This window comes from Mytilinidion resinicola (assembly GCF_010093595.1).
Source record: "Mytilinidion resinicola strain CBS 304.34 unplaced genomic scaffold BDZ99scaffold_4, whole genome shotgun sequence".
Lineage (NCBI taxonomy): Eukaryota > Fungi > Ascomycota > Dothideomycetes > Mytilinidiales > Mytilinidiaceae > Mytilinidion > Mytilinidion resinicola.
The window spans coordinates 1355187-1378494 of record NW_022985440.1 but is presented as its reverse complement, the minus strand read 5'-3'; the positions used below and the strand labels follow the sequence as shown (position 1 = coordinate 1378494).

At 53.9% G+C, this 23308-nt stretch overlaps 12 protein-coding genes across 12 annotated transcripts; 7 read left to right on the top strand and 5 right to left on the bottom strand.

Annotated features, from left to right (window-relative positions):
- Positions 1 to 1214: 1214 nt before the first annotated feature.
- BDZ99DRAFT_380320 (uncharacterized protein) lies at positions 1215 to 1559 on the top strand (the record flags this gene model as incomplete). Its single annotated transcript, XM_033715183.1, has 1 exon — positions 1215 to 1559. A coding segment is annotated over one exon (345 nt), but the record flags the coding sequence as incomplete, so codon positions are not given.
- A 1551-nt stretch (positions 1560 to 3110) lies between these two features.
- BDZ99DRAFT_232132 (uncharacterized protein) lies at positions 3111 to 3841 on the bottom strand. Its single transcript, XM_033713519.1, has 2 exons — positions 3376 to 3841; positions 3111 to 3355 (listed from the first exon to the last, which is right to left on the bottom strand). Exons 1-2 carry the CDS (start codon positions 3807 to 3809, stop codon positions 3304 to 3306), a joined length of 486 nt encoding a protein of 161 aa, XP_033581114.1. The 5' UTR covers positions 3810 to 3841; the 3' UTR covers positions 3111 to 3303.
- On the top strand, positions 3669 to 5196 carry BDZ99DRAFT_232181 (uncharacterized protein). The gene has a single exon (XM_033713521.1). The coding sequence runs from the start codon at positions 3924 to 3926 to the stop codon at positions 5184 to 5186; it is 1263 nt and encodes a 420-aa protein (XP_033581113.1). The 5' UTR covers positions 3669 to 3923; the 3' UTR covers positions 5187 to 5196.
- A 345-nt stretch (positions 5197 to 5541) lies between these two features.
- Positions 5542 to 6863, bottom strand: BDZ99DRAFT_410483 (uncharacterized protein; the record flags this gene model as incomplete). The annotated part of the gene is made up of 1 exon (XM_033716588.1): positions 5542 to 6863. A coding segment is annotated over exon 1 (1200 nt), but the record flags the coding sequence as incomplete, so codon positions are not given.
- A 462-nt stretch (positions 6864 to 7325) lies between these two features.
- On the top strand, positions 7326 to 8875 carry BDZ99DRAFT_567819 (uncharacterized protein). Its single transcript, XM_033727732.1, has one exon. It carries the CDS (start codon positions 7536 to 7538, stop codon positions 8382 to 8384), a length of 849 nt encoding a protein of 282 aa, XP_033581111.1. The 5' UTR covers positions 7326 to 7535; the 3' UTR covers positions 8385 to 8875.
- Positions 8542 to 10707, bottom strand: BDZ99DRAFT_232111 (uncharacterized protein). The gene is made up of 2 exons (XM_033713518.1): positions 10349 to 10707; positions 8542 to 10194 (listed from the first exon to the last, which is right to left on the bottom strand). Exons 1-2 carry the CDS (start codon positions 10588 to 10590, stop codon positions 8700 to 8702), a joined length of 1737 nt encoding a protein of 578 aa, XP_033581110.1. The 5' UTR covers positions 10591 to 10707; the 3' UTR covers positions 8542 to 8699.
- Positions 10708 to 10969: 262 nt separating this feature from the next.
- Positions 10970 to 13261, top strand: BDZ99DRAFT_459855 (Phosphoglucomutase, first 3 domain-containing protein). Its single transcript, XM_033719256.1, has 3 exons — positions 10970 to 11226; positions 11410 to 11711; positions 11823 to 13261. The coding sequence occupies exons 1-3, from the start codon at positions 11174 to 11176 to the stop codon at positions 13130 to 13132; spliced, it is 1665 nt and encodes a 554-aa protein (XP_033581109.1). The 5' UTR covers positions 10970 to 11173; the 3' UTR covers positions 13133 to 13261.
- Positions 13262 to 14212: 951 nt separating this feature from the next.
- BDZ99DRAFT_459854 (uncharacterized protein) lies at positions 14213 to 15232 on the bottom strand. The gene has a single exon (XM_033719255.1). The coding sequence runs from the start codon at positions 15152 to 15154 to the stop codon at positions 14492 to 14494; it is 663 nt and encodes a 220-aa protein (XP_033581108.1). The 5' UTR covers positions 15155 to 15232; the 3' UTR covers positions 14213 to 14491.
- Positions 15233 to 17174: 1942 nt separating this feature from the next.
- Positions 17175 to 17926, top strand: BDZ99DRAFT_459852 (uncharacterized protein; the record flags this gene model as incomplete). Its single annotated transcript, XM_033719254.1, has 1 exon — positions 17175 to 17926. A coding segment is annotated over exon 1 (380 nt), but the record flags the coding sequence as incomplete, so codon positions are not given.
- A 607-nt stretch (positions 17927 to 18533) lies between these two features.
- On the top strand, positions 18534 to 20361 carry BDZ99DRAFT_459851 (kinase-like protein). The gene is made up of 2 exons (XM_033719253.1): positions 18534 to 19522; positions 19599 to 20361. The coding sequence occupies exons 1-2, from the start codon at positions 18634 to 18636 to the stop codon at positions 20018 to 20020; spliced, it is 1311 nt and encodes a 436-aa protein (XP_033581106.1). The 5' UTR covers positions 18534 to 18633; the 3' UTR covers positions 20021 to 20361.
- BDZ99DRAFT_232016 (putative biotin protein ligase) lies at positions 20187 to 22819 on the bottom strand. The gene is made up of 4 exons (XM_033713517.1): positions 22610 to 22819; positions 21907 to 22549; positions 21187 to 21849; positions 20187 to 21131 (listed from the first exon to the last, which is right to left on the bottom strand). The coding sequence occupies exons 1-4, from the start codon at positions 22644 to 22646 to the stop codon at positions 20348 to 20350; spliced, it is 2127 nt and encodes a 708-aa protein (XP_033581105.1). The 5' UTR covers positions 22647 to 22819; the 3' UTR covers positions 20187 to 20347.
- On the top strand, positions 22772 to 23227 carry BDZ99DRAFT_567812 (uncharacterized protein; the record flags this gene model as incomplete). Its single annotated transcript, XM_033727731.1, has 4 exons — positions 22772 to 22839; positions 22898 to 22929; positions 22980 to 23044; positions 23159 to 23227. 4 exons carry the CDS (start codon positions 22772 to 22774, stop codon positions 23225 to 23227), a joined length of 234 nt encoding a protein of 77 aa, XP_033581104.1.
- Positions 23228 to 23308: the final 81 nt, after the last annotated feature.

Genomic DNA, 23308 nt, shown 5'->3' with positions numbered 1-23308 from the left:
GTAAAGGAACGCAAAGTGCAAGGTAAGACATATCGTTGCCCCGCTCCGCTGACTCATCCCATGACGTCCTGTTATGTGACTGCTCACCGCCCAGCTCCTATTGGTCAAATTAGCCCTACACGCAGTGAGATTCAAATACTTATTCTTGCGTTTTCGCGACACAACGTCTTGAACTTCCACCTGATATTGTACTTAGCTATTAATCAAGGCTCCTCTTTGGGCCCTTGACTTCTGCTTGTAGTATTATCGTGACATCCATCTAATAAGACAACATAAAGGCAGAAAAACACGCTAAGCCGGAAGAGGAGGCCGCCTAAACCAGCGGGAGAGTTACCTTGAACAACTTTTACGATCTAAGTTTTTTAAGCGTGCAGAAGGCTCGGTGTCTTGTACAATACTTGTTGGCGAGAAATGCGAACCAATCGTGGGTCCCGTTCAAAGGCCCGTTCCGCGGGCGAAAAGTACAGCGCCTGCCCGCGGCCGGTGAACTAGCGCGGATATCATGCCACAAAAGCCAGCTGCAAAAGAGGGATAGTCTCGAAAGTAACGCCTCGCGGTACTGTGCTGTTAGCGGATTCAGCTCAGCCGTGGTAAGATTCAGTCCAGACAAGGGTTTCCTCCGTTCTAATCCCATCTAGTGCATCTGTGGCGTCAAATCCGCGCTAGTTCACCGGACGCGAGCAGGCTCTGTACAATAGATGACAACAGTCGGCTGCTCCCGTCTCCCTCACCCCTCCTAGATTGCGCAAATCACTACCCTTTCCAATGTTTCCATCACCAGGCTGCTATTTATACACCCCATTAGAACCAATCACCAGCAAGACCAGGTCTCCATCAAACGCTCAAGTCTTGCGAAGCCTGACACCCGCCACCACAGCCACGAGTCGGGGGGGCTGTGCGTCGTTCCCCCAGACTCTTGCAGGCTCTGCGATTTGCTGTGTCCTGCATGCATCAAGTCGAAGCCACCTCCTTCGAATCAGCCTCGACGTTCTGGCACGCAGTCCTTTCGCTTTCGGAAGGTAGATGTGTTCGATCAGCCAAGCCTTGGTACCCGGGTACTTCCACCTTGCACCTAAGCCAGGCACCGGGATTATGCAATCTGACAAGCAGCGCGTATAAGGACGGTATGCCTTACGCTTCACATTATGCATTTCATTACCATCCACTCCCATTCCACTATCTTTCGGTTCGCATTTTGCAACTTAGCTCCAATCATGTCTTTCACCGCCCCCTCCAGAGCATCCACCAATCCTCAAATCCACCCTGCAGTACTATGGGATCCCTACGCCACTCTTGGGATCGAGCGCGACCAACGCTGTGTTGGAGTGGCTACCTCCCAAAATCGGAAATGTCGTACTGCGCTCGCTTATGCGAATGCCAACGATATGCAGAAGCTCCTCCGCAAGCTCTCAACCCGCCAGCCTGATCCAGACGCATTAGATCCAATCCTATCTCGTATTGCCGGCTATGGCTTATGTAGGAACAAGCGGAATAAGCACCAAGAGCAGTGCGATACCGTTGTACAAAGTTGGAAAAACAAGATCCTAGAGACTTATCCCGATGGAATCATCGAAGTAGCAAACACTACGGTCCATGAAGCCGCCACACCAGGACTACCAACTACTCGAAGTACTCCTTCTAGCCGTTCATCACCCGAATTTGACGACATAGACCTCGCCAGACTCCGCCTCGTTCGCCAAGTCCTTGAGGGTCTGAACGAGCTCTCCACGCGCTCAAATTCTCGCGATACTTCAGACACACCTGTCCCAACCATCGAGATCCCTCACCAAGCGAGTAGCTCGGCACTGAACTCCCGCACTACCTCCCCTGTCCCTTCACTCCGCCGTTCGGCATCTTCTCATACCCTCTCGCCTCATCACGACCGTACCTCGTGCCCTTTGGGTCTCACCCATGAACCTCGCCGTGCCCCCGATGACGAGTGCCCCATATGCCGAGAACCTGCATCAGACCTCTCGGAATTGACATGGTGCAAGGGTGGTTGTGGACGTAGTATGCATACAGAGTGCGTAGAATTATGGCGGGAATCACGGATGCAGAGGTGGTTTGAGGAGGATGACATGGACATGGACATGGTCTTTAGGTGTGCGCTTTGTAGGACTGAATGGGTAGATTGTGATTGCGAGGAGTGATTTTTGCGATTATGAGGGGAATCTGTGGAGCCTGTTAGTGTTCGCCGTGGATTTGGAGTTCATGCTGTCAAAGGCTAGGTGTTTCAGGTGTGCTCTACTGTCGAATTTTCAACTGATTCTCCCTTTTTCTTCTTATGTCCATTTGTTTCGTCACCGCATACAAGGTGATTTTTCCTTTATGCAACTCTTGTGCTTTCAGATTCTTCATCGCTATTAGATTCCTAAAAGCGCCCGTGCGGCATTCACTGTCCCGTCAGTGATCACCCTGTTGATCACCTGTCCGCGAGAGGAAATCATGCTTCTTACAAGAATATCAAAAATGCATAAGAAAGGATTGAGTGCGGGTCGATCCAAGACCTTCGCGAAGGCAAAGCCTATGGCTCACCAAAATAAGCTGCACAGGGAAAAGCCCAGGGAAGAACTTTTGATTCGCCAGTGCTGCCAAGGCTACAGGTCTACAATATTTTTCACAACGGTCTGTTGTGGTGGTCATGGAAGTCACGCTTTCTCACGGTGAGTCTCTGCATTCGCTATCTCTTAATGCTCACAGTGCATAAATATCAGCACTGTTCGGTCAAATTTTAGGAACCTTTCCTTACCACAACACCTGCCACCACCCCCCCGAGGCTCACAATATCCCCAACCCACTACCTTCCGTTTACCAACTCTCTATTTCAAAATGCCCGTTGCAAGCCAACCCGGAAACGAGCTAGCTATGCACTAGGAACGCGCGCGCAAAGATGACGGTACGCTCAAAGTCGAGCATAGAGGGAGCGCAAAGAAAGCAGATATAGAGCAGTGGTTGAATGGGCTAACAGAACAGGGAGAACATTTGAAATTAGATCCCCCTGAGCCGGATGATAGCTAGTGGGTTGAGAAGAGCGTCTGTGCTACCGCAACACCTCCGTCAACGAGAATACCGCTATCGGTGAACCCGACGGGCTCGCGATATGTTGGGGGGGAGGAGCGACACCCTGCAAAAGACGAGGAAGAATACTATGGAGAAGAAGGAGGCCAAGAACGAGTTCGGCAAGCGGATGGTGGAGCTCAAGAAGCGAAAGAGCGGAAGAGAGAAAGTAGGATGATGAGAGGACGCGAAGAATGAGAAGGACGCTAAGCGACAGAAAATGGAGTAGGACGGAGGGAGGTCATGCTAGTGTGGAATGCACAGTTCTATCGCAGTTTTCTTATTGGGTAGAGGAAAGCTTGGAAGCGACACGGAAACGTGATTACTTCAAATTTGGCGAGGAAAGACAACCATAGATATTGGACAGCTGAACCATCAGATATCCGAATCAGAGCACCCGTCCGTCCATGGATCAAACAATAGGCAAACAGCGTCCCTGCAGTCCTCCGCCCAATCTGGATCATTGAAGTACGAAGCCACCGGCGTAGGTATGCTTCACACTGCAACACTAAACATACGAGTGCTCGACTCCCAGATTCTATGAGCCCCCTTTCCTTCGCCGTGGCAAATATTTTTGTGCAGTATGGATGCATCGGGTATTGGGTAGGGAATGCTGCATCGGGCATTTGTAGAGAAGGCTTCGGCGCGGTGGGTCGACCAGTTGGCCAACCTTGGTTCAGTCTGCAGAGGATACCATGGTAGTCACGTTCAGAGCGCACACGGCGACCTTCACTTCTGCCTATAAAGCTCATGTCTCTTTCATTTTTCCCATCGAAAACCTCACCTCGTAACACCAACTCAGCGGACCTCGTCGACTCCTCTTCGACAACAAGATATTCCTCGTCGTGACACCAAATCGGCGGACCATGCCTCGAGGCAGGCTGGATAGCTCAGATGACTCTTGGGAGTTGGTGCCTCAACGGAAGACACGTAGGCTAGGGAAAGGGAATGCACAAGAGTACGTCGTCTCATCTAACAAACCCAACCCCGACGACACACCTAAACCCAACGGCATACCTGAACCCAACGAGATGCTTCAGCCCACCCAGATTCTTCGACTCAACGAGATACGTCGACTCGGCAACTCTGAACCCAGCGACATACCTGATCCTCACGAAACGCGCCGACGACTCAACGAGCCAGGCCGACGCGACGAGATGCGCCAACCCACCCAGATTCTTATAGTCAACGAGATCCGTCGACTCGACGGCTCTGAACCCAGCGACATACCAGACCCCCACGGGATGCGCCGACGCCTCACCGAGCTAGGCCGCCGCGACTCGTCCCTCCCCATCCTCTGGCATCCGGTCGAAGCCCTCCGCCTCCGCTGCGTCCAATGCTGCGAAGGCGAATCCTACACCCGGCACCGCGGATGCCGCGCTCTCCTCGACGTCAAAGCCCTCACCGCCATGGTCCGCGTCTGCGACGCCATGGCGACCACGCAGCCCGATCCCGCCGCCCTGCTCCCGGACCTCCAACTCCTCGCCCGCCTCTGCCTCTGCACCTCCCACACCGGCCAAATCGCCCGCTTCGTGCAGAACTGGGAAACGCTGCTCCGGGAAGCGTACCCGCGCAGCGTCGTCGCCGCACAGCCGCAGCCTCGCATCGTCCCCTCGCGCCACCCCGACCACGACAGCCACCTGGAGCTCGCGCGGAAGCTGCGAGCGCTCGACCGCGCTGCCCAGGAGACCGCGCCAGCCGCCGCCGCCCAGACGGCCAAGGCGATCCGCTGCCCCCTCTGGAAGGCCACCCACGTGCCGCGCCGCCCCGTCGAGGGCGAGTGCCCCATCTGCAGGGAGGACATGGACGACCCCGTGGTGCTGACGTGGTGCAAGACGGGCTGCGGGCGCACGTTCCACCGCGAGTGCGTGGATATCTGGCGCAAGGAGTGGTCGCGGATAGAAGAGCAATCGCGGTGGCACTACGATGAGCGGCAGTCGTTTAGCTGCGGGATGTGCCGGAGCATGTGGGTCGAGTGTGGGTGTGATGAGGTGAAGGAGGGGGTGCAGGAGGTGGTGCAGGAGGAGGAGGTAGGGGTGTTGGAGGCCTTGAAGCTGTTTTGGGAGGAGTGCGGGAAGCCGGGGTTGCGGGAGTTGATTGAGTGGGGGGTGCGTTACTGCGGGTGGTAGTTGGATGGGAAAGATGTGGCTAGGGGGAGGGGGGAGGGGGGAGGGGGGAGGGTTCATGTTTAAAATGTTTACGGATACTGCGGGTTTTACCTAGGTAGTTGGATGGGAAAATTGTGGCTAGGGGCGATTCATGTTTAGAATGTTATAGAGATGTGTGGAATGGGTTGCGGATGAGTAGCGAGAGAGATAGATTGATAGACCAGTAACCAGAAAACGAAGCTAGAAATCTATTACGCTGCGTGACTTATTGCACTCCTTAAATACCCTGACAGCACCCGCTCACCCTAGTTCAAGATGTAACTCACGCTCCCAAACTCACCACCTCAACAACCCCACTCCTCTCCCTTTCCAAACTCACCTCCACCCACCCATCACTCTCAACCCTCACAATCTTCCCATCAACACAAATCCGCCTCCACCTCCCCTCCTCTTCCAGCCCCTTAAACTCCACCCTCAACCCCTCCACAGCCTCGTACCCCACCGCCTCCTCCTGCACATGCTTCCCCCCATCATACGCCAGCCCCATGACCCGCATCACCTCGTCGCCGCCCAACGGCCCAAAATGCACCACCCTCAGCCGCGCCTCCAGCGGGCTCGACGCCGGCGAAATGCGAAACGTCTTCTCCAGATTCGACACCAGCGTCGCGAGCACATACATATGCTCGCTCCGCCCCGGCGCCAACGCCTCCCACTCCCCAGCACCCTCGCGACGCACTGAAACCAATCCCTTGAACGCGTGCGGCGGCCCCCCGTCCGCGGGGAACAGCGCCTCTTTCGCGGCCATGCCGAAGCGCGCGGCGCCGTGCGCGCGGTACGCGGCCGTGTCGCTATCGCCGACGAGGCACGCGTGCATGCCCCACGAGCACACGACGGCGCCGTAGAGCGCGCCGCCCGGGATGGGCTCGGAGTCGCGGGCTTCGTTGGTCAGGAGGCGGGCGCCGGGGGAGAAGCGGGCGACGAAGAAGGGGAGCGGGTGGGGGGTGCCGCGGGCGAGGGCGGAGAGGCCGTGGGTTGCGTCGCCGGCAGGGAGGGTGGAGTGGGCGAGGGCGTTGCCGGTGCCGAGGGGGAGGAGGATGATGGTGGGGGGTTTGAAGGTAGGGGAGGAGGGGGTGGAGAGCAGGGCGTTGAGGATGTCGAGGAGGCCGCCGTCGCCGGAGAGGAGGATTAGGCGCTGGGGGGTGCCAGAGGCGGCCGTGGGGAGGAAGAGGGTGGTGGTTAGGTCGGTGACGGTGGAGATGGATGCGGTGGTGTGGAGGGTGTAGTTTTTTGTTTCTTCTAGGCCCATGTGCGCGAGGAGGGGCTGAAGGGCTTGGGTAAAGAACGTAGAGGCGAGGCCGGTGCCGGAAGCGGTGGAGATGATGATGTGGGTGTGTACATTTTGGAATGGAAGGGCGTTAAAAGCGTACTTTTTCTGTTCTTCTTCCGTTAGGGAGGTGGCTGGTTGGGTTTTGATATGCGGGATGCCATTGTCCCCGTCTTCCGTATAGACGAGATCGAATTGGCCGATTTCACCAGGTGTCGGAAAGATTCCGATGATGCTTTGCGGGGTGGCCATTGCGGAGGTCTCGGACACCAGCTTGGTGTTTGTTGAAGAAGAGGTCCCACAGAATGCATGGTGTCACCTCTTACCGGGGATTGTGTAATCTAGCTGTAGGCATCCAGGAAGGTGTGAAGTAGTGATAAGCACGCCATAGAGGTGGCACTCTAATCCTACAACAAACCACCGCGGGTGCGTGTGTATGCCACTGTTTGGGAGACTTCAATGCATTATCAGAAATATGAACGAGACAGAAGCTTCTCACCCTGTGCCTGTAGAAGGACTTCAAGCAGTGACAGACAGGCGTGCATATTGTTTGCGGAGTCGCTTAACCTGTCCCAGACACTAACCCGTATAAGACAGCTGTCTTTGAGGCATGAGAGCGATATCCCAGGCCACTATTCGCTGGGTTTGACGCTGCGGCCACCATTGTGTTTCTATAGCGATACCAGTCACGATATCAGTATACAACCTCCAACAATAGCCCGCTGGTCACTGGCAGTTGACAAAATAAGCCTCGCTTGTGCCGTCAGCAAGTCCCTCATCCGTCATCATTTCGGTCGCCAGCCTTCCGAGCTTGTCCCGTCCAAGCTCCGCTCATCTATCATCACATCAGCTCGCCGCCGCCAACCTCACCCACCCCGTCAGCTGTCCTCTCAGCCATCGCAAACCCTTCAAAACACACATCCACCATCTGCAACTCACCACCCCACCGGCCGCGCCCTCCATCCTACCCATCCGCGCACCGCCGCGCACTCACCAACCTCGACCTCAATCTCACCACCACAAACCACCCCGAAACCACCACCACAATGCCGTCTCTACCCTCCCTCACCACCCTCACCACCCGCACCACCCGCACCCTCCTCCTCGCCGCCCGCGCCGCCACCAAAACCCCCAAGCCCGCCAAAATCCGCCCCAAAAAACACGGCATCTCCGGCTGGGCCGTCTTCCTAATCGTGCTGCTCATCCTGCTCATCCTCGCCGCCGTCGCCTGGGTCGCCTACTCGCGCCTGCGCGCCCGCCGCCTGGGCCTGCCGCCGCCGCCCCTCAACCCCTTCGCCGCCTCGCGCAGCGGGCCCAGCAGCAACTACCCCGCGCCCGCGCCCGGCGGCCTCAAGGGCTGGCTCGACACCCAGGTGCGCAAGTTCAAGAACCGCCGCTACGCCAGCGGCGCGTACGAGGAGCCGACGGGGTACGGCGGCGCAGGTGGCGGCGCGCCGCGCGGGAGGGCCGGGCACGGGCCGCTGGATCCGGACGAGGCGTGGGATGCAAGAGTCGGGAACGAGGCGTACTACGAGGAGCAGGAGCTGGGGCTGCATGCGCCTGCGCCGGCGCCCGGGGGCGCGGCGGCGTATGGCGGGCCGACGGGGTATACGGGGGCGTATGGCGGGGAGGGGTTCAGCGGCGGGGAGAGGGGAAGGAGCAGGACAAGGGAGTTGGATGAGCGGTATGAGGAGGAGGTGCATGGCGGGGCGAAGCATGCGACGAATCCGTTTGGGGACGATAATGCGGTTAGTAGTTTGAGGGGGGTGAGCCCGCGGCCGTTGGAGACGGAGAGGACGGGGGGAGCGTATGGGGCGCCGGCGGGGCATAAGAAGACGGAGAGTGCGGAGAGTAGTCCGACAGAGCGAAGGAGTATGTTTAGGGAGAACATGTAGGGGAGATTCGTTGGGTTGGGTTGGTTGAAAGAGGTTCAGTGCGGTATGGGTATTGGTATGGGATGAAAACGAGTCACAGAGCACGGTTCCAAGCGTTCATGTATTTGTTTGTACGAAGCCCATTTCTCTACCTTGGGTAGGCTTTCTCTGTTTGTGTTTGTTCTTGAAGCCGTGGGAGGGGCCCTTCAAAATATTAATCCTCAATTCAGCAGCAAATGCAACTCCCACTACTTTTGAATTGACAACTGACACCCTCCTCGTTCAATCCGTGTTCTCTGTTTTGGATTCATCGTGGGCTGGGGTTAGGAGCCTTGATCAGATGTCTGTCAATTCGTCCAGCAAGTGATACATGTTACCGCCCACAACGACCTCTTGTCCGCTCTGCTTAGCCTTTCCGCTCCGCCTCGTCTTCTTTGGCTTCGCTGTTTCGGGCCCCTTCTCTTCGACGCCAAGAAGCGCATACATCTCCGTAATAGCCTCTGCCAATTGTGGATTCTCTTCGAGTGCTGGTTTGTAGTCCTGCTGGATGAGTTGGTCCAGCGGCGGAAGACTGTTTAGACTATCATGCAACGCTCGAACTCCCTTCGTGAAATCATCATTCTGCTGCGCCACACGATGCGCCATAAAGACTGTCGTAAAGCGTTGCAGCATTCTGAGCGAATAAAGGACGGCTTGGAGCTGTGCGTCGATATGTCTAGTATCCCAGTTGTATTGTCCCACGGCATTGGTTCTTGAGCCAAGGAGCTTTTGTACATTCACGCGGAGTTGGAGGAACGCCTGGTCCGTCACGGAGAGGTCCTGCCACATTGAGTATACGCCGAACAATCTCCAGGTGCATGGAGGCGGCAACTCAGAGCAGATCCTCAACCATGTTTTGATATGCTCGGTGAATGTAGCGATCAACATTGGATAGCAGAACAGCTGGCGCTCCTTTTCCACGATTCGCCTACCACTTCGAATGACCTCGTGGATAACTACAGGCTTGATAGTGAGTGTTGCAGTTACGATTGAATAGCCAAATTGTCGAATTTGCTCGCCGCAATTCCAGGCAGAAGCTCGATCGACATTTTCGATCAAGACTGGAAGATACACTGTCAATCTTCCCAACAAGGACCGATCGAGAGGGCAGGAGAGAACTTGTTGGACAAACTCCGATATGCGAGGGTCCAATCTACTCAGTATGCTCTGTAGAAGAAGCTGCTGTGAGTCAGCTGATTCAAACCCGGCAGTTATCCGATCTTGTGCATAAATTGAGATGTTGTAAATTGAACCGTCTTCAGTGGTGTGAGGAATGCCATGGTCGTCCAGATTGATGAGTGTCGAGGTTCTTTCCAGAGCTTTAGCTAGTTCTACGAGTTCGTTCATAGTCTTGTGTCGGTCGCGAAGTAGCTGGTAGGCTAGTGAGCGAATGCTGGCCAGACCTAGACGATTAGCTATGCTGGTTGGCCTGTATTCGAGGACCTCTACTCCGGAGTCGTTTATATCGACATATGGAAAGAACGCGACGGAACCTTGCGTGCCCAGATCGTGAGCGAGAAGGTCCGAGTCACCAGTCAGTATCATGCTGCCGAAATCTCTCGCATGCCTTGCACACCAAGAATCGGCTTCTCCCGGCATGACTGCAGTGAAGAGGTGAAATTCGCTCTCAAACAAAATCTCCAGGACTACAGGCACAATGAACGGGGCACCTCTCGTAAGTCTCTGTGCGTTGGGCCTGCTGCTGTCGAGTTCAGCAGTGCTATTGAGCAACCGCTGAAGTCGCTCCTCCTTCTTGTAGTCAGGTAGAAAGCCATCGAAATAGATGGCACAGCTACGTTTATTAGTTGGGATCTTAACAATGATGCATGAGCTTCGACTGCGCGAACTATCGATCTTGACACAAATCAACGAAAGAGAAATGCAGTGATGAAACACAAGAGCACACCATCCGGGAGAGAAAGGGTAAGAGGAGTCGAGACACCTACACACTCAACCCGCATACCCGCAGCGATCGGAGGAAGCCTAGCGCAGCGTCGCCAATCTCACGGTAGGACGGCGTGCGAATGCTGGAGGTCTCTATCGTTTTTCGCAAGGCGAGTTGGGCCGCATGGAAGGCCAGGCCGGGGCCGTCGACAGCGACTCGCCTGGGGTTTGCTGCATTTCTCTCGGTGAAATGAACCGTCTCGGCAAAGGGCTCTAGGTGGCCGATGAGGCGCGGAATACCCATATTGACTTGAATCACGCGCGGCGTGGCTGTATCATTGGGGAAAAAGCGAGAATAGAGTGGTCCGCGAATTTGAATCTATTCTAGACTCGACACGCCGGACGACTGGAACTGGGAGCGACCGCGCTCGAGGGACAAGAACAGACGCCTCAACCGTGTCTTTGATAGCACCCCGAGCGTTCGATACGGGAGCGGAGCGCCGAGACAGTTGTTGAGATAGTGCTGGCGGCGCGGAGGCTCAATTCGATAGCTGTGCAGCACGGGCTGGCGCCTCTATCCAGCTCGGTCGAGAGGACGGTCCGAGCTGTGCTAGCTGGCCACGATGGCGGTACTGGCTCTGTGATTGAGCTGCGTCGTGGTGATGGCCCTGATACCGCTGTGACTGGGCTGCGTCGTGGTTGATGGCGGTGAGGTTGTTGTGATGGTCTGCATGTGAGGCGTCTGCCCGCTGCTGGTTGGCCTCTGCCGATCCTGCGTCATGTTCAAAACCCCCACTCGTTTCCCTCCCCTTCAGGTCTCCCCACCAGCAAAGCTTCCCTTTCTCCCTTACTCCAGCAGTCCAGCCTAACCTCCTCCCGCCGCAATCATGAGTGTTAAAGAAGTCTCCCTGAAGCCCTTTACGGACCAGAAGCCCGGAACGTGAGCACCCTTTTCCCGTACCAAACTTAGCGTCTTAACAGCCCTTTTATATCCTTGCAGCAGCTTTATGAGCTGGATAGTCTGCCTCAGTTTTTTCTCACATGCTTTCCTTTGCTCTCCCTCACTTCTCAGCTCCCAATGCCCTCAATAAACGACTATGGCTGACCAATGGTTCCGCACCAGCTCCGGCCTCCGCAAGAAGGTCAAGGTCTTCCAGCAGGAGAACTACAGCGAGGCCTTCGTGGCTAGCATCCTCCTCTCCATTCCTGAGGGCGCTGATGGCAGTTTCCTTGTGATTGGTGGAGATGGCCGCTACTGGAACCCGGAGGTCATGCAATTGATCGCCAAAATCGGAGCTGCCTACGGAGTGAAGAAGCTGGTCATCGGTCAGGACGGCATTCTCAGCACTCCTGCTGCCAGCCATGTTATTCGGATAAAGAAAGCAACCGGTGGCATTCTCTTGACCGCAAGTCACAACCCAGGAGGTATGTTGCACCCTCCGGCGAGTCTCGCTGCCTCCGGTCTAGACAGAGAACTTCTGGCCTGTTGTGCCTCAGCTAAGTTGCACAATTTACTGACATCATCTCGTGCTACAGGTCCTACTGAAGACTTCGGCATCAAGTACAACCTGGCCAATGGAGCACCCGCTCCCGAGAGCGTGACAAACAAGATCTTCGACACCTCTAAGACTCTCACGTCCTACAAGATTGCCGATATCCCGGACATCGACATTCACACAATTGGCACAAAGACGTACGGGCCGTTGGAAGTTGAGATCATCCACTCCACGGAAGACTACCTAGTTATGCTAAAGGACATCTTCGACTTTGATCTAATCAAGTCTTTCCTCAAGCAGCACTCTGACTTTAAGGTGCTGTTTGACGGTCTGAGTGGTGTCACTGGGTCATATGGAATCGACATCTTCGAGAAGGAGCTTGGGCTTCCGGGCAGCACACAAAACTGTATCCCAAAGCCTGATTTTGGAGGTCACCACCCAGACCCTAACCTCGTGTATGCTCATTCTTTGGTCGAGGCCGTTGACAAGAATGGCATCCACTTCGGAGCTGCCAGCGACGGCGATGGCGATCGTAACATGATCTACGGTGCTAACAGCTTCGTCTCTCCAGGCGACAGTCTGGCCATCATCGCTCACTATGCTGAGCTTATCCCATACTTCAAGAAGCAGGGTATCTACGGCTTGGCACGAAGCATGCCCACCTCCGGCGCCGTCGATCTCGTCGCCAAGAAGAAGGGCGTCGAGTGCTACGAAGTACCAACCGGCTGGAAGTTCTTCTGTGGTCTCTTTGATGCCGACAAGATGAACATCTGCGGTGAAGAGAGCTTCGGAACCGGCAGCAACCACATCCGCGAGAAGGACGGTCTATGGGCCGTCGTCGCCTGGCTGAACATCATCGCCGGTGTTGGCCAGCAGACAGGGACCACTCCCAGCATCAAGTCGATCCAGAAAGACTTCTGGACTACTTATGGCCGCACATTCTTCACTCGTTACGATTACGAGGGATGTGAGACCGAGGGAGCCAACAAGGTGACTGCACATATGACGGAGCTCATCACAACCAAGAAGGACGAGTTCGTTGGCTCGACCATTGCCGGCCGCAAGGTCCTCGAAGCCGACGACTTCTCCTACACAGACCTCGACGGCTCTGTGAGCAAGAACCAGGGCATCTACGTCAAGTTCGACGACGGAAGCCGCATCGTCGTCCGCTTGTCTGGCACAGGCAGCAGCGGTGCCACCATCCGTCTATACATCGAGAAGCACACAAGTGATGAGTCGACATACGACCTCGATGCCCAGGTGTACCTCGCCGACAACGTCAAGCTCGCCACTGACCTGCTAAAACTGCAGGAATTCGTTGGCCGTGTGGAGCCGGATGTCAAGACCTGAATGCATCGTGCCATACGCGTATTTTCTTTGTAGATGAGATGCCGTCGAGATACAATCTGTTTTCGTGAGCGATTTGCTACCCCTCAGGTGCTGCATTAGGGAAGCGGACGGACGACTGATGGCAGAGATGACGTGATGATATGGATCTTAGTTGACGAAAATAGCTGTTAATAAAAGCGTCGTTCTTTGCATTCGCGACAGATTAGCCAAGCGTCGCATAGTGACATAGTTGAGTGATATCCGATATACAACTCCCAACCTGGACACGGAGTTTGTATCACGTCATATATTTCCCTCGAAGCATCCCTGGGCCTTTTTAAGACTCTCTTCAGATTATAGTCTGACCTCGGAAAACTTCACTCTTATTCCTGCCCGTTGTGTGGTTTTTCTCGTGTATGCTTCGACTGGAGCCTGATTCTCGCTCTACGTTGCCGATGTGCAAACTGTCGTCCCAAAGAATGATCTGACAGGAATGTTCAGCTTTTAGTTGCGACGGAGGTAGTCAAGATGTCAAGTACTGTAATAGAGGAGACACACCAAGCTTCTCGCACAATACTAATCTACTGTAAGGTTAGGAAAGACACCTAGCGTCCCCCCCCATTTTTCTAAAAAAGAGGAAGACTAACGCCGAACCAACCAAAGTCAAAAACTGAAAAAAGGGCTTCAGTCTCCAGCACAAGGCTAGACAACCAATGCCCTTCACCTTGCCGATTTGCAGCTAAGTCGTGTCCCGAAGAGATAATCAAACGCACTCGTGCGAGAGCCCCGGTGGGGGCACTGGTATTGGCCGCTCTTTCCAGATCCTCCTCCAGCCATCACTCTTGTTGTCGAAAGAAGGAAAGTCGATGTGGTAGATGCGGAAGTGGGCGGCCTGGCCCTTCTATAGTCGAGAAGGCCGGAACCTGCTAAGTGTTAGTAACAGATTAGTCAGCTCAGCGGGCAGTCCGAGGTTAAACTGTCCCAGCGGTGTCGATTAATTTCTTCTAGCGTTAATGAGTAAGCCAGGTACTCTGCACGCGCCGCTCCACCTAGCAATATCGCGGAGTCTGTGACGTGGAAGGTCAGGGAAGGTAAATCGTGAGGTGGACGATATCACGTGCCTCTTTCACCCCTCACCCTGTTATATCACAACATGTGGGTGCGTCCGGTGGTCTAGCGCGAATATTGAGCTGCGAAGTCAGCCGTACAAGGGGGGTAATGTATAGAAGTAACAGCCTGCGGTACTGTGCTTTGAGCAGACTAAGCCCAGTCCCGGTAAGATGTTGACCAGAAAAGTAGGTCCTCAGCTCCAATCCCACTTGTTTTCTGTACACAGCAATTATCTAAATCCAACCAGCTCTAGGATATACAGAACTACTCTCAAGGCGCTCCTGCGCAGTTCAGATCGAAAGTGCACCAAAACGACGAAATGGAATCATTATCCTTCCCCTTAAGCTGCCCATCCTGCCTATTCGTCATACTAAACAAGCTCGTGTCAGGCGAGCACTTCTCGTCGTCATAGAACTTGCAGCAGCCGCCCCAGACCTGCATGAGCGTGATGTCGTTGCTCTCGATCGAGCTGCACGTCTGGTATACCACGCGGCGATTGCGATTGTAGTTATCCGGCCACGTCTGGATGTTGATGCTGGGATTGCCCTCCGGTTGGGCGTCCGTGTTCGGGTCGGCTACCATGACGATGGTCTGGTCGGCCTGCTCCGCTGGCGAGGGAAAGTGGTTCATTGGTGCGGCGTCGAGGTCGATGCTGATGTAGTAGTCGCCGGCGCGGACGTTCTGCAGCTTGGTTGCGATGCCTAGATCTTGCCGCCGGTGCTTCCTTGTTGTTGTGGTGGTGTTCCAGGATGGTACATCGTGGGTTGCGAGCTTTATGTTTCCAGCTTCTGTTGCAGCCAACGTAGCGCCTAGCGCTACGCAGTCTTGGAAAGTCTCGGACTTGACGATGCGCTTGACGAGGTCGGACTTCTTGGCCGCGTCGATGGCCTGGTCGCTGGCTTTGACTGTCTTCTGGGGGTCCTTGAGAGCCATGAAGCGCTCGCCCCCTGTTTTGCCATTGGCAGACGCGAAGACGCGGCCCGCCTTGCTTGCAGCGACGCCTCCTTTGCTGACTGAACTAATGAGTGCTCCAATATTTGGGAACCCAGCTGTCTCTGTATCTACTGCGATCGTGATTGGGGTCACGACGTCGACCATGTAGTCCTCCAGGTCCTTGCTAGGCACAGGCGAGTCGTCCTCCGGCTCCAGAAGCCCGTTCATCTCGTCGTCAGTGAGTGCAGTGGTGTCGGCATCTGGGATCCAGGTCATAGCTCCCAGAGCCAGGCAAGCGCCTCTCCGTGCCCTGATCTTCCTTTCCCTTTTGCGACGTCAGCTGCGGAGGTTTGAATTACTGGAAGAACTTACTTCTCTTTCTCCGCGGCGTATTGCTCTCCGGCCTTCTCCGATACTTTGATTGTATTTGCTTTCAGTGTATCGGCCTTCTTCTTTTCCTTCTCCGGGGTGGAGCGGCAGCTATGGGTGATCTTGCCTCCCTTTACTTCCTTGAAGTCAAGCGTATCGGGGTCATCGCATTTTTTGTCAGGCTCATCATCAGGAGCGCATTCGGGAGCCTTTTTCTTCGTTGCGGTGGAGGCAGATTGTCCCTCGGGGCAGCTGTTGGGGTCGTTCTTGTCCACACACTTGGGGTTTTCTGTAAATTCATCCTGTATCAAGGTCAGCTCGTGAAGATGATCTGCCATACATTGCGTAACTTACCTGACCAGGCACACTAGGGTCAAGTTTCTTGCCCTCGGGGCATTTTCCTTGCTCCTTCTTCTCCTCGTCGGTCTCCTTGGGCACGCAGGCATCGCCATCCGCATTGACCTCTTGGTCTTTCGGACAATCCTCACATGACTGCTTCGTCTCATCCCAGACTCTCCCGTACGTGCAATGAACTTTCGGTTTACACGATTTGTTGTTCGGGTCATCGGCACGCTTCGTTTTCCGGTGATAATGGTCGATCAGGTTTTCTATCCCTGCAAGGGTGGTGTTGTCGGAGCGCTCATCGAGCAGGGCGGATAGACCGCCGTCTGCAAGGAGAGCTGCACTCCTCACCGTAGCGAGCGGGTTGCTGTCTAAAGAGCGTTTGTCTGTACCGGCTATGGGTTTCCGGATCCTGAACTCTACGACAACGCCATTGGCGCCCGTGGCAGTCGTAGCAGTGGACTGGGTAACGAGTGTGGAGAGGTGAAGGGCACCGAGGAGCCAGGTGGAAGGCTTGAACTTCATGATGCAAAATGAGTGGACGTACAGAGTACAATAACACTTCTAAAAAGAATGACTGAAGGATAATGAGAGTGATGCGACTGAATGTATTATGTGGGTTGAGAGAACGCATGACGGGACGCTATGTCAAAGTATCTGAGCTTCAGCAGATCTGGTAACGCTTCAGGGTTGCATGGGTCAGTAGTTGGGTTCTCAGTATGGACGTGAGCGCTCGGGGATGAAGATCCTAGAAAGTTTCTTTGCTGTCTCCCCTGCTAGGTGGTGCCTGCTCACAAATGCATTTCGGAATGTTGGTCCGAGAATACGCTTGCGTGTGTAACAATCAATCAGCTATTCCTTAGTACATACTCCTCTTTCTGTGAATTTATGTGACGAGATCTGAGGGTGATGGAAGGAGGTCTCGTTATGGTTAGAAGAATCCGTCGGGGATACGTCTTGGCATGTTACAGTTGGGGGCAAGTCAGCACTGGGCATTCAGGATGCACACTAAAGATAAGCACCGAAGCCTTGTCCCGCTCTAAAAAAATCAGCATCAGAACATCGATCCTTTCGATCCTTAATCTGGTACCTGCATAAGCCCATGTCGCCATCCAACAGCCAAGAATCACAAGCATCCTGTTCCTGTTCCTGTTCCTGGTGCAACCCCGAACTCAGAAAAGCGCAACGCTTAGACTAAGTATACTTTGAGATTTCTACAGGGTTGTTTGAATAACGAAACCAAAAACCGTCGTAACGAAGTCAAGAGTCGTCCGGCTTTCCTTCCTTCCACTGACACTGAACTTTCTTCCTTTCCTTTGCCAAGAGCTTCGCGACATCTCTGTTTTCTTGCGGGCACACATCTATTCTACCTCACTAGTTATCCAAAGCATCCACGCTGCACTTCTACAGTCAGTCCGCAATCAATTCCACAGCGACACTCATCACCTCTTCAACTTCCTTGCCAAAAGCAATCGCCCAACATGCACGCACTCTCGCTTGCACTCCTCCTCTCCATCATTATCTCAACCGCCGCTTTCAGCATCACATGGATCGAGAACTCAGAGTGCGAGGGCAAGACAGCACCACTGGGCGAACTCAAGCTCACGGACGGATGCCAAAAGGTCGGCGGCGGCAACTCCACAGGCATGGAGGGTCTCAACATTGGCTGGACTACGGCAGAGGACAACGATTTGGTCGTGGCGTTCTTTGGGGATGAGAACTGCTGCAATGGAATCAACATCGGGAGCTCGGGATGGACTCCGGATTGCACTTCAAGTGTAATGAAGAGCTACAGGGTAATGGATCCGAATGATATCAACAAGGGCAAAGACGGGGAGAACTACGACTGTGTAGGGAATGAGTGAACAGCGATGTGCTATGTTGAAGAGAGTCCGAGTGTCGTGATTGAGGATAGTGGGCAGTCGAAGTTGAAAGGTGATGGGTTAATGTGGCAAAAGCTATGTATTGTTATGGTATCCGGGTCCAGATTTGGATGGTATAGGATCCTCCGTTTTGCTATTGGAAATCATAATAAAGCTTGAGATTGTTTAAAGTACAAACCCGAGAGGAGGAAAGAATGGGACACGTGATAAACACGTGAGGAATGTAGACCTCCACTTGACATCATTTCTAAGGGGAAAATAAACGCTAGCCTGAATACCTGAGCACTGAACACAACACCTTGAAGGAGGAGGATTGGACACAAATGCTAAAAGGGTAAATAGCCTAACCGAATTGGTTCCACTTCGCGAGATGAATCAGGAACTCCGCCCCCTTTAGAATATCCCGACCACATCTTCCCAACCCATGCTTTTGGGGCCAATACCCAACGCGGCCAAGACCTTGGTATTAACGCCAAGTGTGGATGAGGCTGAGATCCATGAACCATGAACCCACGGGAGAGGTTATGGCCGCCGATGGTGCGACATGATGTTCAGCCGCCATTCTTCCATCTCTGGCCGGAATATTATCAGACATTGGCAGAAGTATGGGCTTTAATCTCCAAAAGTGGGCTGCAGGATCGAGTTGGTAGAGCGGCTATCCTTGTTTGTTTATTCTAGGATACGGGCATCACCATAGCGTCTCGTAACACCCAAAGGCGGGTAAATATGGTTGTACTTCACTTCATTGAAGCACTCTACTGCCTTTCCTATCACCTCTCTTTTCTCCAACTGATACGTCTCTCTCTCAAGAGCTTGATAATTTCCGCTTTGCGTGGTTGCAGCTCACACATTCATTTATTTCTTTCTTCAACACTCGTTTTCAAAATGCCGTCACTCACTACATTGCTATCTATCGTGCTCGCGCTTAATCCCTTTTTTCTAACCACAGCCTTTCCAACCAACCACGAAGCTCCTTCATCCAGCTTCCTGGAAACTCGACAGCCCGTTGCGTTACCCGCAGACCCAAGGATTGGAGATGTGCTGATACTCCGGCACGACCAAATACTTCGAAAGCGTGGATTCGATGATGACAACAACTCCTCCTCTTTCGAGGCCTTTGCTTTCGACCCCCGATTTTACTCCCACACCAAGCGGGCAGTCGAAGAATCACGCTTCGACTCCATAGTAAAACATGCTCATGCCAGTCTTCACAAAATCCTCCCTAACCAACTCTTCAAACGCGCCACCCCCCCGGACTGGGACGAAGAAGACGCCTTCAAATGCGGCGACACAAAAGTCATGCTAAACGAAGCCGTCAACCCCGAGAGCGGCGCCTCAGGGTCCGTGTACCAAGGCGTAACCAAAGACGGCGTGAAAGTCGCTCTCAAGATGTCTCAAAACAAGGGCGTCATCGACAAAGAGTACGCCATCATGACCACAATCGGGAAGCAGGACCACATCGTGCAAGCCCTCGCCAAATGCGAGTACGGGCTCAACTACGTCATCATGATGGAGCTTGCGGAGCTCGGCACGCTGCAGCCTCGCATCGTGGCCCAGACGTATGTGGGCAATGAGGTGCTGGTCAAAGCGGTCATGGATCAGATCTTTGATGCGGTGGCGTACTTTAACGATAAGGGCATCGCGCACAACGACCTAAAGGATGGCAACGTCATGTTCAATGCAGGCGAGGTGGTCAAGGTCATCGACTTCGGCGAGGCTACGACGGATAAAGTCGTCTCGAAAATCGACGTCGCGGGCGGGATCAGGGGACCTGGTAAGCTTGCAACAACCCACCCTTTGTAGCCTTCCGTCTATCATTTCCACATTTCTAACGCCTATCATTTCAACAGAGGCCGAAACCGGCTCCACCCTCGAAATCGACCCCATCTCCAACGACGAGTGGGAGGTTGCCGTCCTCATGGTCTCCATGATGATCGGCAAGAAGCCCTGGACGTCCGCCGCCGCTGCGAACGCGCGAGCCATCTGGGAGACGCCGGCGAACCCGAGCCTCCGCGCTGCGGCGTGCAAGAAAGAGTGGCCGGACTTCTCGGACGACTTCTGCGCGGTCCTGGCGGATGTGCTGGCGCCGCAGCTTAGTCGCAAGAAGCTCGATGTGTTTAGGACGAAGGTTGCGAATCCGAATCTGAAGCTTTTCGATGATTGTAATAAGAAGACGAAGACGTCGAAGCGAGATACGGAGGCGGGGGAGATGCTGGTTGTGGCGGTTGATGAGCGCGCGGAGGAGTGGGTTGTGCGGGCAGTGGTGTATTAGGATCATTGCTTGGTGTTGGACTTTACTTCGATGCACGAATATGTAATAGACTGGTCATCGAACGGTGGGAGTGAGTCCTACATTTCATAGTCAATGTGAGCGCTACCCTCAACGTGTCGATAAAAGGTTTGACTCGGTATCTCTGAGGTGACCTGGCAGGCTTGATGACTGTTCACAGCGATGAACTCTTGAACTCGCCCGGATTTCTGAAAATATCCCGAAGCACCGCAAGTAGAAGCAAGAGAGAGTCAGCGGGCCTATGCTGAGGCATCATACAAAAAACTTCTTCCACCCTCTCCTACCGTCTGCCACCTGTTCCGCTGCCTCCTACACCTTCCGCTTAAGCAATCCCTTAAAGAAATCAAAGCTATTACTATCACTCTGCAGCTCCCAAATCTTCCCCGTCGGCCTGTCTTCCCACCCCAACTCCTCCGCAAGCAGCAACCCCCAATCTCTCGTAATCCCCTTCACTCTTGCCCGCACCCCTCCTTCCGCCTCCAGCTCCACAATCTGATTCGTGTGCAACCAGCCATCATAATACGCGCCCTCCGCCTCTCTATCCCACCCTTTTGCACAAAACCGCCTATACAGCGTCTCAAACTCGACGAGAATACTAGCGAGTAATTTCTCCATCTGAAACGCTTTCAAGCCTTCTTTCGCTGCTAGCTGGTTCAGGCTAGTCGTTGGAGAGGGGTTCGCGACATTAATCCCGACGCCCACTACAAGTGTGTACTCGGAGCCAGAGTAGCTCGAGTTCACGAGAATCCCGCCGATTTTAACGAAGTCGGTGTTGCTGTGTCGGCCGTTTGTGGGTTTTGGGGCGGTAGGGCTGAGAGCGTAGATGTCGTTTGGCCATTTCAGCTTGATGGGCAGTCTATCGTAGCCTGGCGCGTAGCCTTTTGCTCCCTTGACGAAGGCGAGGGCGGTGAGGTATTGCACGAATATCACGGGGGCAGAGGCGGTGAGCGCGATGGGGTGGCGGATGACAGTGCTGAACATGAGAGAGCCGGGAGGTGCGAGCCAGACGTTCGAGCCGCGGCCGCGGCCGGCGACTTGCATCGTTGCTGTTGCGGTGAAGCCTTGAGGAAGGGTGTTGAGGAGTTTGGGGTTTCTGGATCGAAGGGTTAGCTTGGTTGCATATATCTATGGGCAAGATAAAGTGGTACTTCTCGAGGATGGTGTTAGTGCTGGTGACGACTTCGCCATAGAGAAGATGGGTGCCGAAAGAAGGTTCGTCGATATCTGATTTGCTCTGGAAATGGGCGAGGTTTGCATAATACGCATCGTGGTTGAAAGATGGAGTCTCTCGGCCTGAGGGAAGCATTTTCTCGTGAGGAACAATCCTCTTGATTACTTTGTCATAGTCGATGATCTTGTCTCCAGATGTTGAGTCATCGGAGCTTTCGGCCTCCAACGCCTTTTCTTTGGGGGGCGTATCTTCTGGTGAAGGCTTTTCTTTCGAGTTACCAGAAACAGCATCAGGTAGTACACTCGTAACCGCCTTCACAAGACTACCCATACCCCACGTCGCAGCCCTCTCCACGTGGAATGTGTCGTTCTCCGCCTGCACATACTCTGCTCCATCAATCAAAGTAGTGACTTCGTGCCAAGATGCGAGGATTTCGGCGACATCTGATGGCGTGCGAGCAGTGAGGTGCAGGCGGGAGAGTGACGGTACCGGCTGCTCCTCTTCATTGACTTGCAGGCCTAATTTGACGAGACATGCCTTCATAAAGGCAACACGAGTGGCATCTGATGCTGCGATAGCATCAATCGCGGCTGCGTATGATGGTGGGCCGTTCGATTTGTTGAGGTTGATAGGGGCGAATCTAGACTTGTCAGTCATTTGACCAAAGTGTAACTAAGAGATCAGGATATGGGCATACTCAGGATGGGGCCCTGTAAGAATAGCATGACCGTCGCCAATCTTGCGGTAGACAACAGCAGCCTTACTGTCTCCTGAATCGACATGCAGATCCTCTTTGAAGCTCGCCAAAATCTCCACGCCCCTCTCAGCGAGCTTCTTCGCGTCCACAAAAACGCCACCGCCGTTGTAATATGAACGGAACAATCCAGGTACGGTATCCTTAATCGAGGGAAGAGCAGACCTGTTTATCTCCAACTCGACTGCTCTCGTCCCAGCCTCGCTTTGATACACAAACCCCGGGAAAGCCAGTCCACGACACGTTCCTGGGAAGAATCCGAGTTCTCTGTCGCCAACAACAGCCATTTTCTTATCATCTACTTCGAATTCGCATCTTGCAGACCCGTAGTACCCACCAGCACAGAATCCGAGGTAGCTACCTCCTCGATTCACGAATTGCGTGATCTTGCGGTTACCCGCCCCGTCAAGCGTCCTACAGTAGCCCAGATCTGCACCACCAGGAAAGACAATCAAGGCGCAGGTGGCAGTCCAGGGTTCCTTCAGGAGGGTCTCGCCCGTGATTGGAATAACAGCGTATTTGGGAGAGAGCAGGCGGCGAAGGGTGTAGAGAGTATGGTGCACGGATTCACTTGTACTTCCGTTGCCTATCTATCTTTAGAAGAGAACAAAACGATGATCAAATGACAATGGAAAACAAGACTTACCGGAATATACAAGCACATTCATCCGTCTCGAAGCCATATTGAATTGGTGGTGACAGAATGGCCTGAGGCCCGAGTGCTCCCGAGCTTCACCCGAAAGAGGAATCACACGATGACAGACTCGAGCACAGCGACAACAAGAAAGCTCTCCGAAACACTAAAGCGATGTCAAACAACGCGATCCAGTCAAGCGAGTCGAATGCGGCCGTGGATGATGACGAACCGGATGATTGGTGAGAGCAATTGATGAAATATGTTGATGACGAAGAAGAGGTTAACGAATTGAACTAGGGACAAGAGAATCTTCAGCACCGGCTGCTCAGGTCAGACATCAGAGAATGCATCGATATCCCCTGTATTGATTGATTGATAGTGGAAAATTCAAAGATGACGGACTGCTACTATGATACGAAGGACTGGAGGGCGTGTAAGAAGGAGGTAAGTCATCGATGGTTGTGGATCGGGGACCGACAAAGTTGCCGGCTTCCGTCATGCATGCTCTCGTCCAACCAACCACCTGCAAACTATACTGACTCTGCTGCACCATTACAGATGGAGGCTTTCCGTGAATGCTGGAAGAGACAAGGCAATGAGCAAAGAACCGACTCTAAAGATGCATGATGGCAAATGGCGGATATCCTAATACGTTGGGTGTATTTTAGTGACGGAGACCCAGGTCTCATCGAGTGAGTTTGAGGGAAG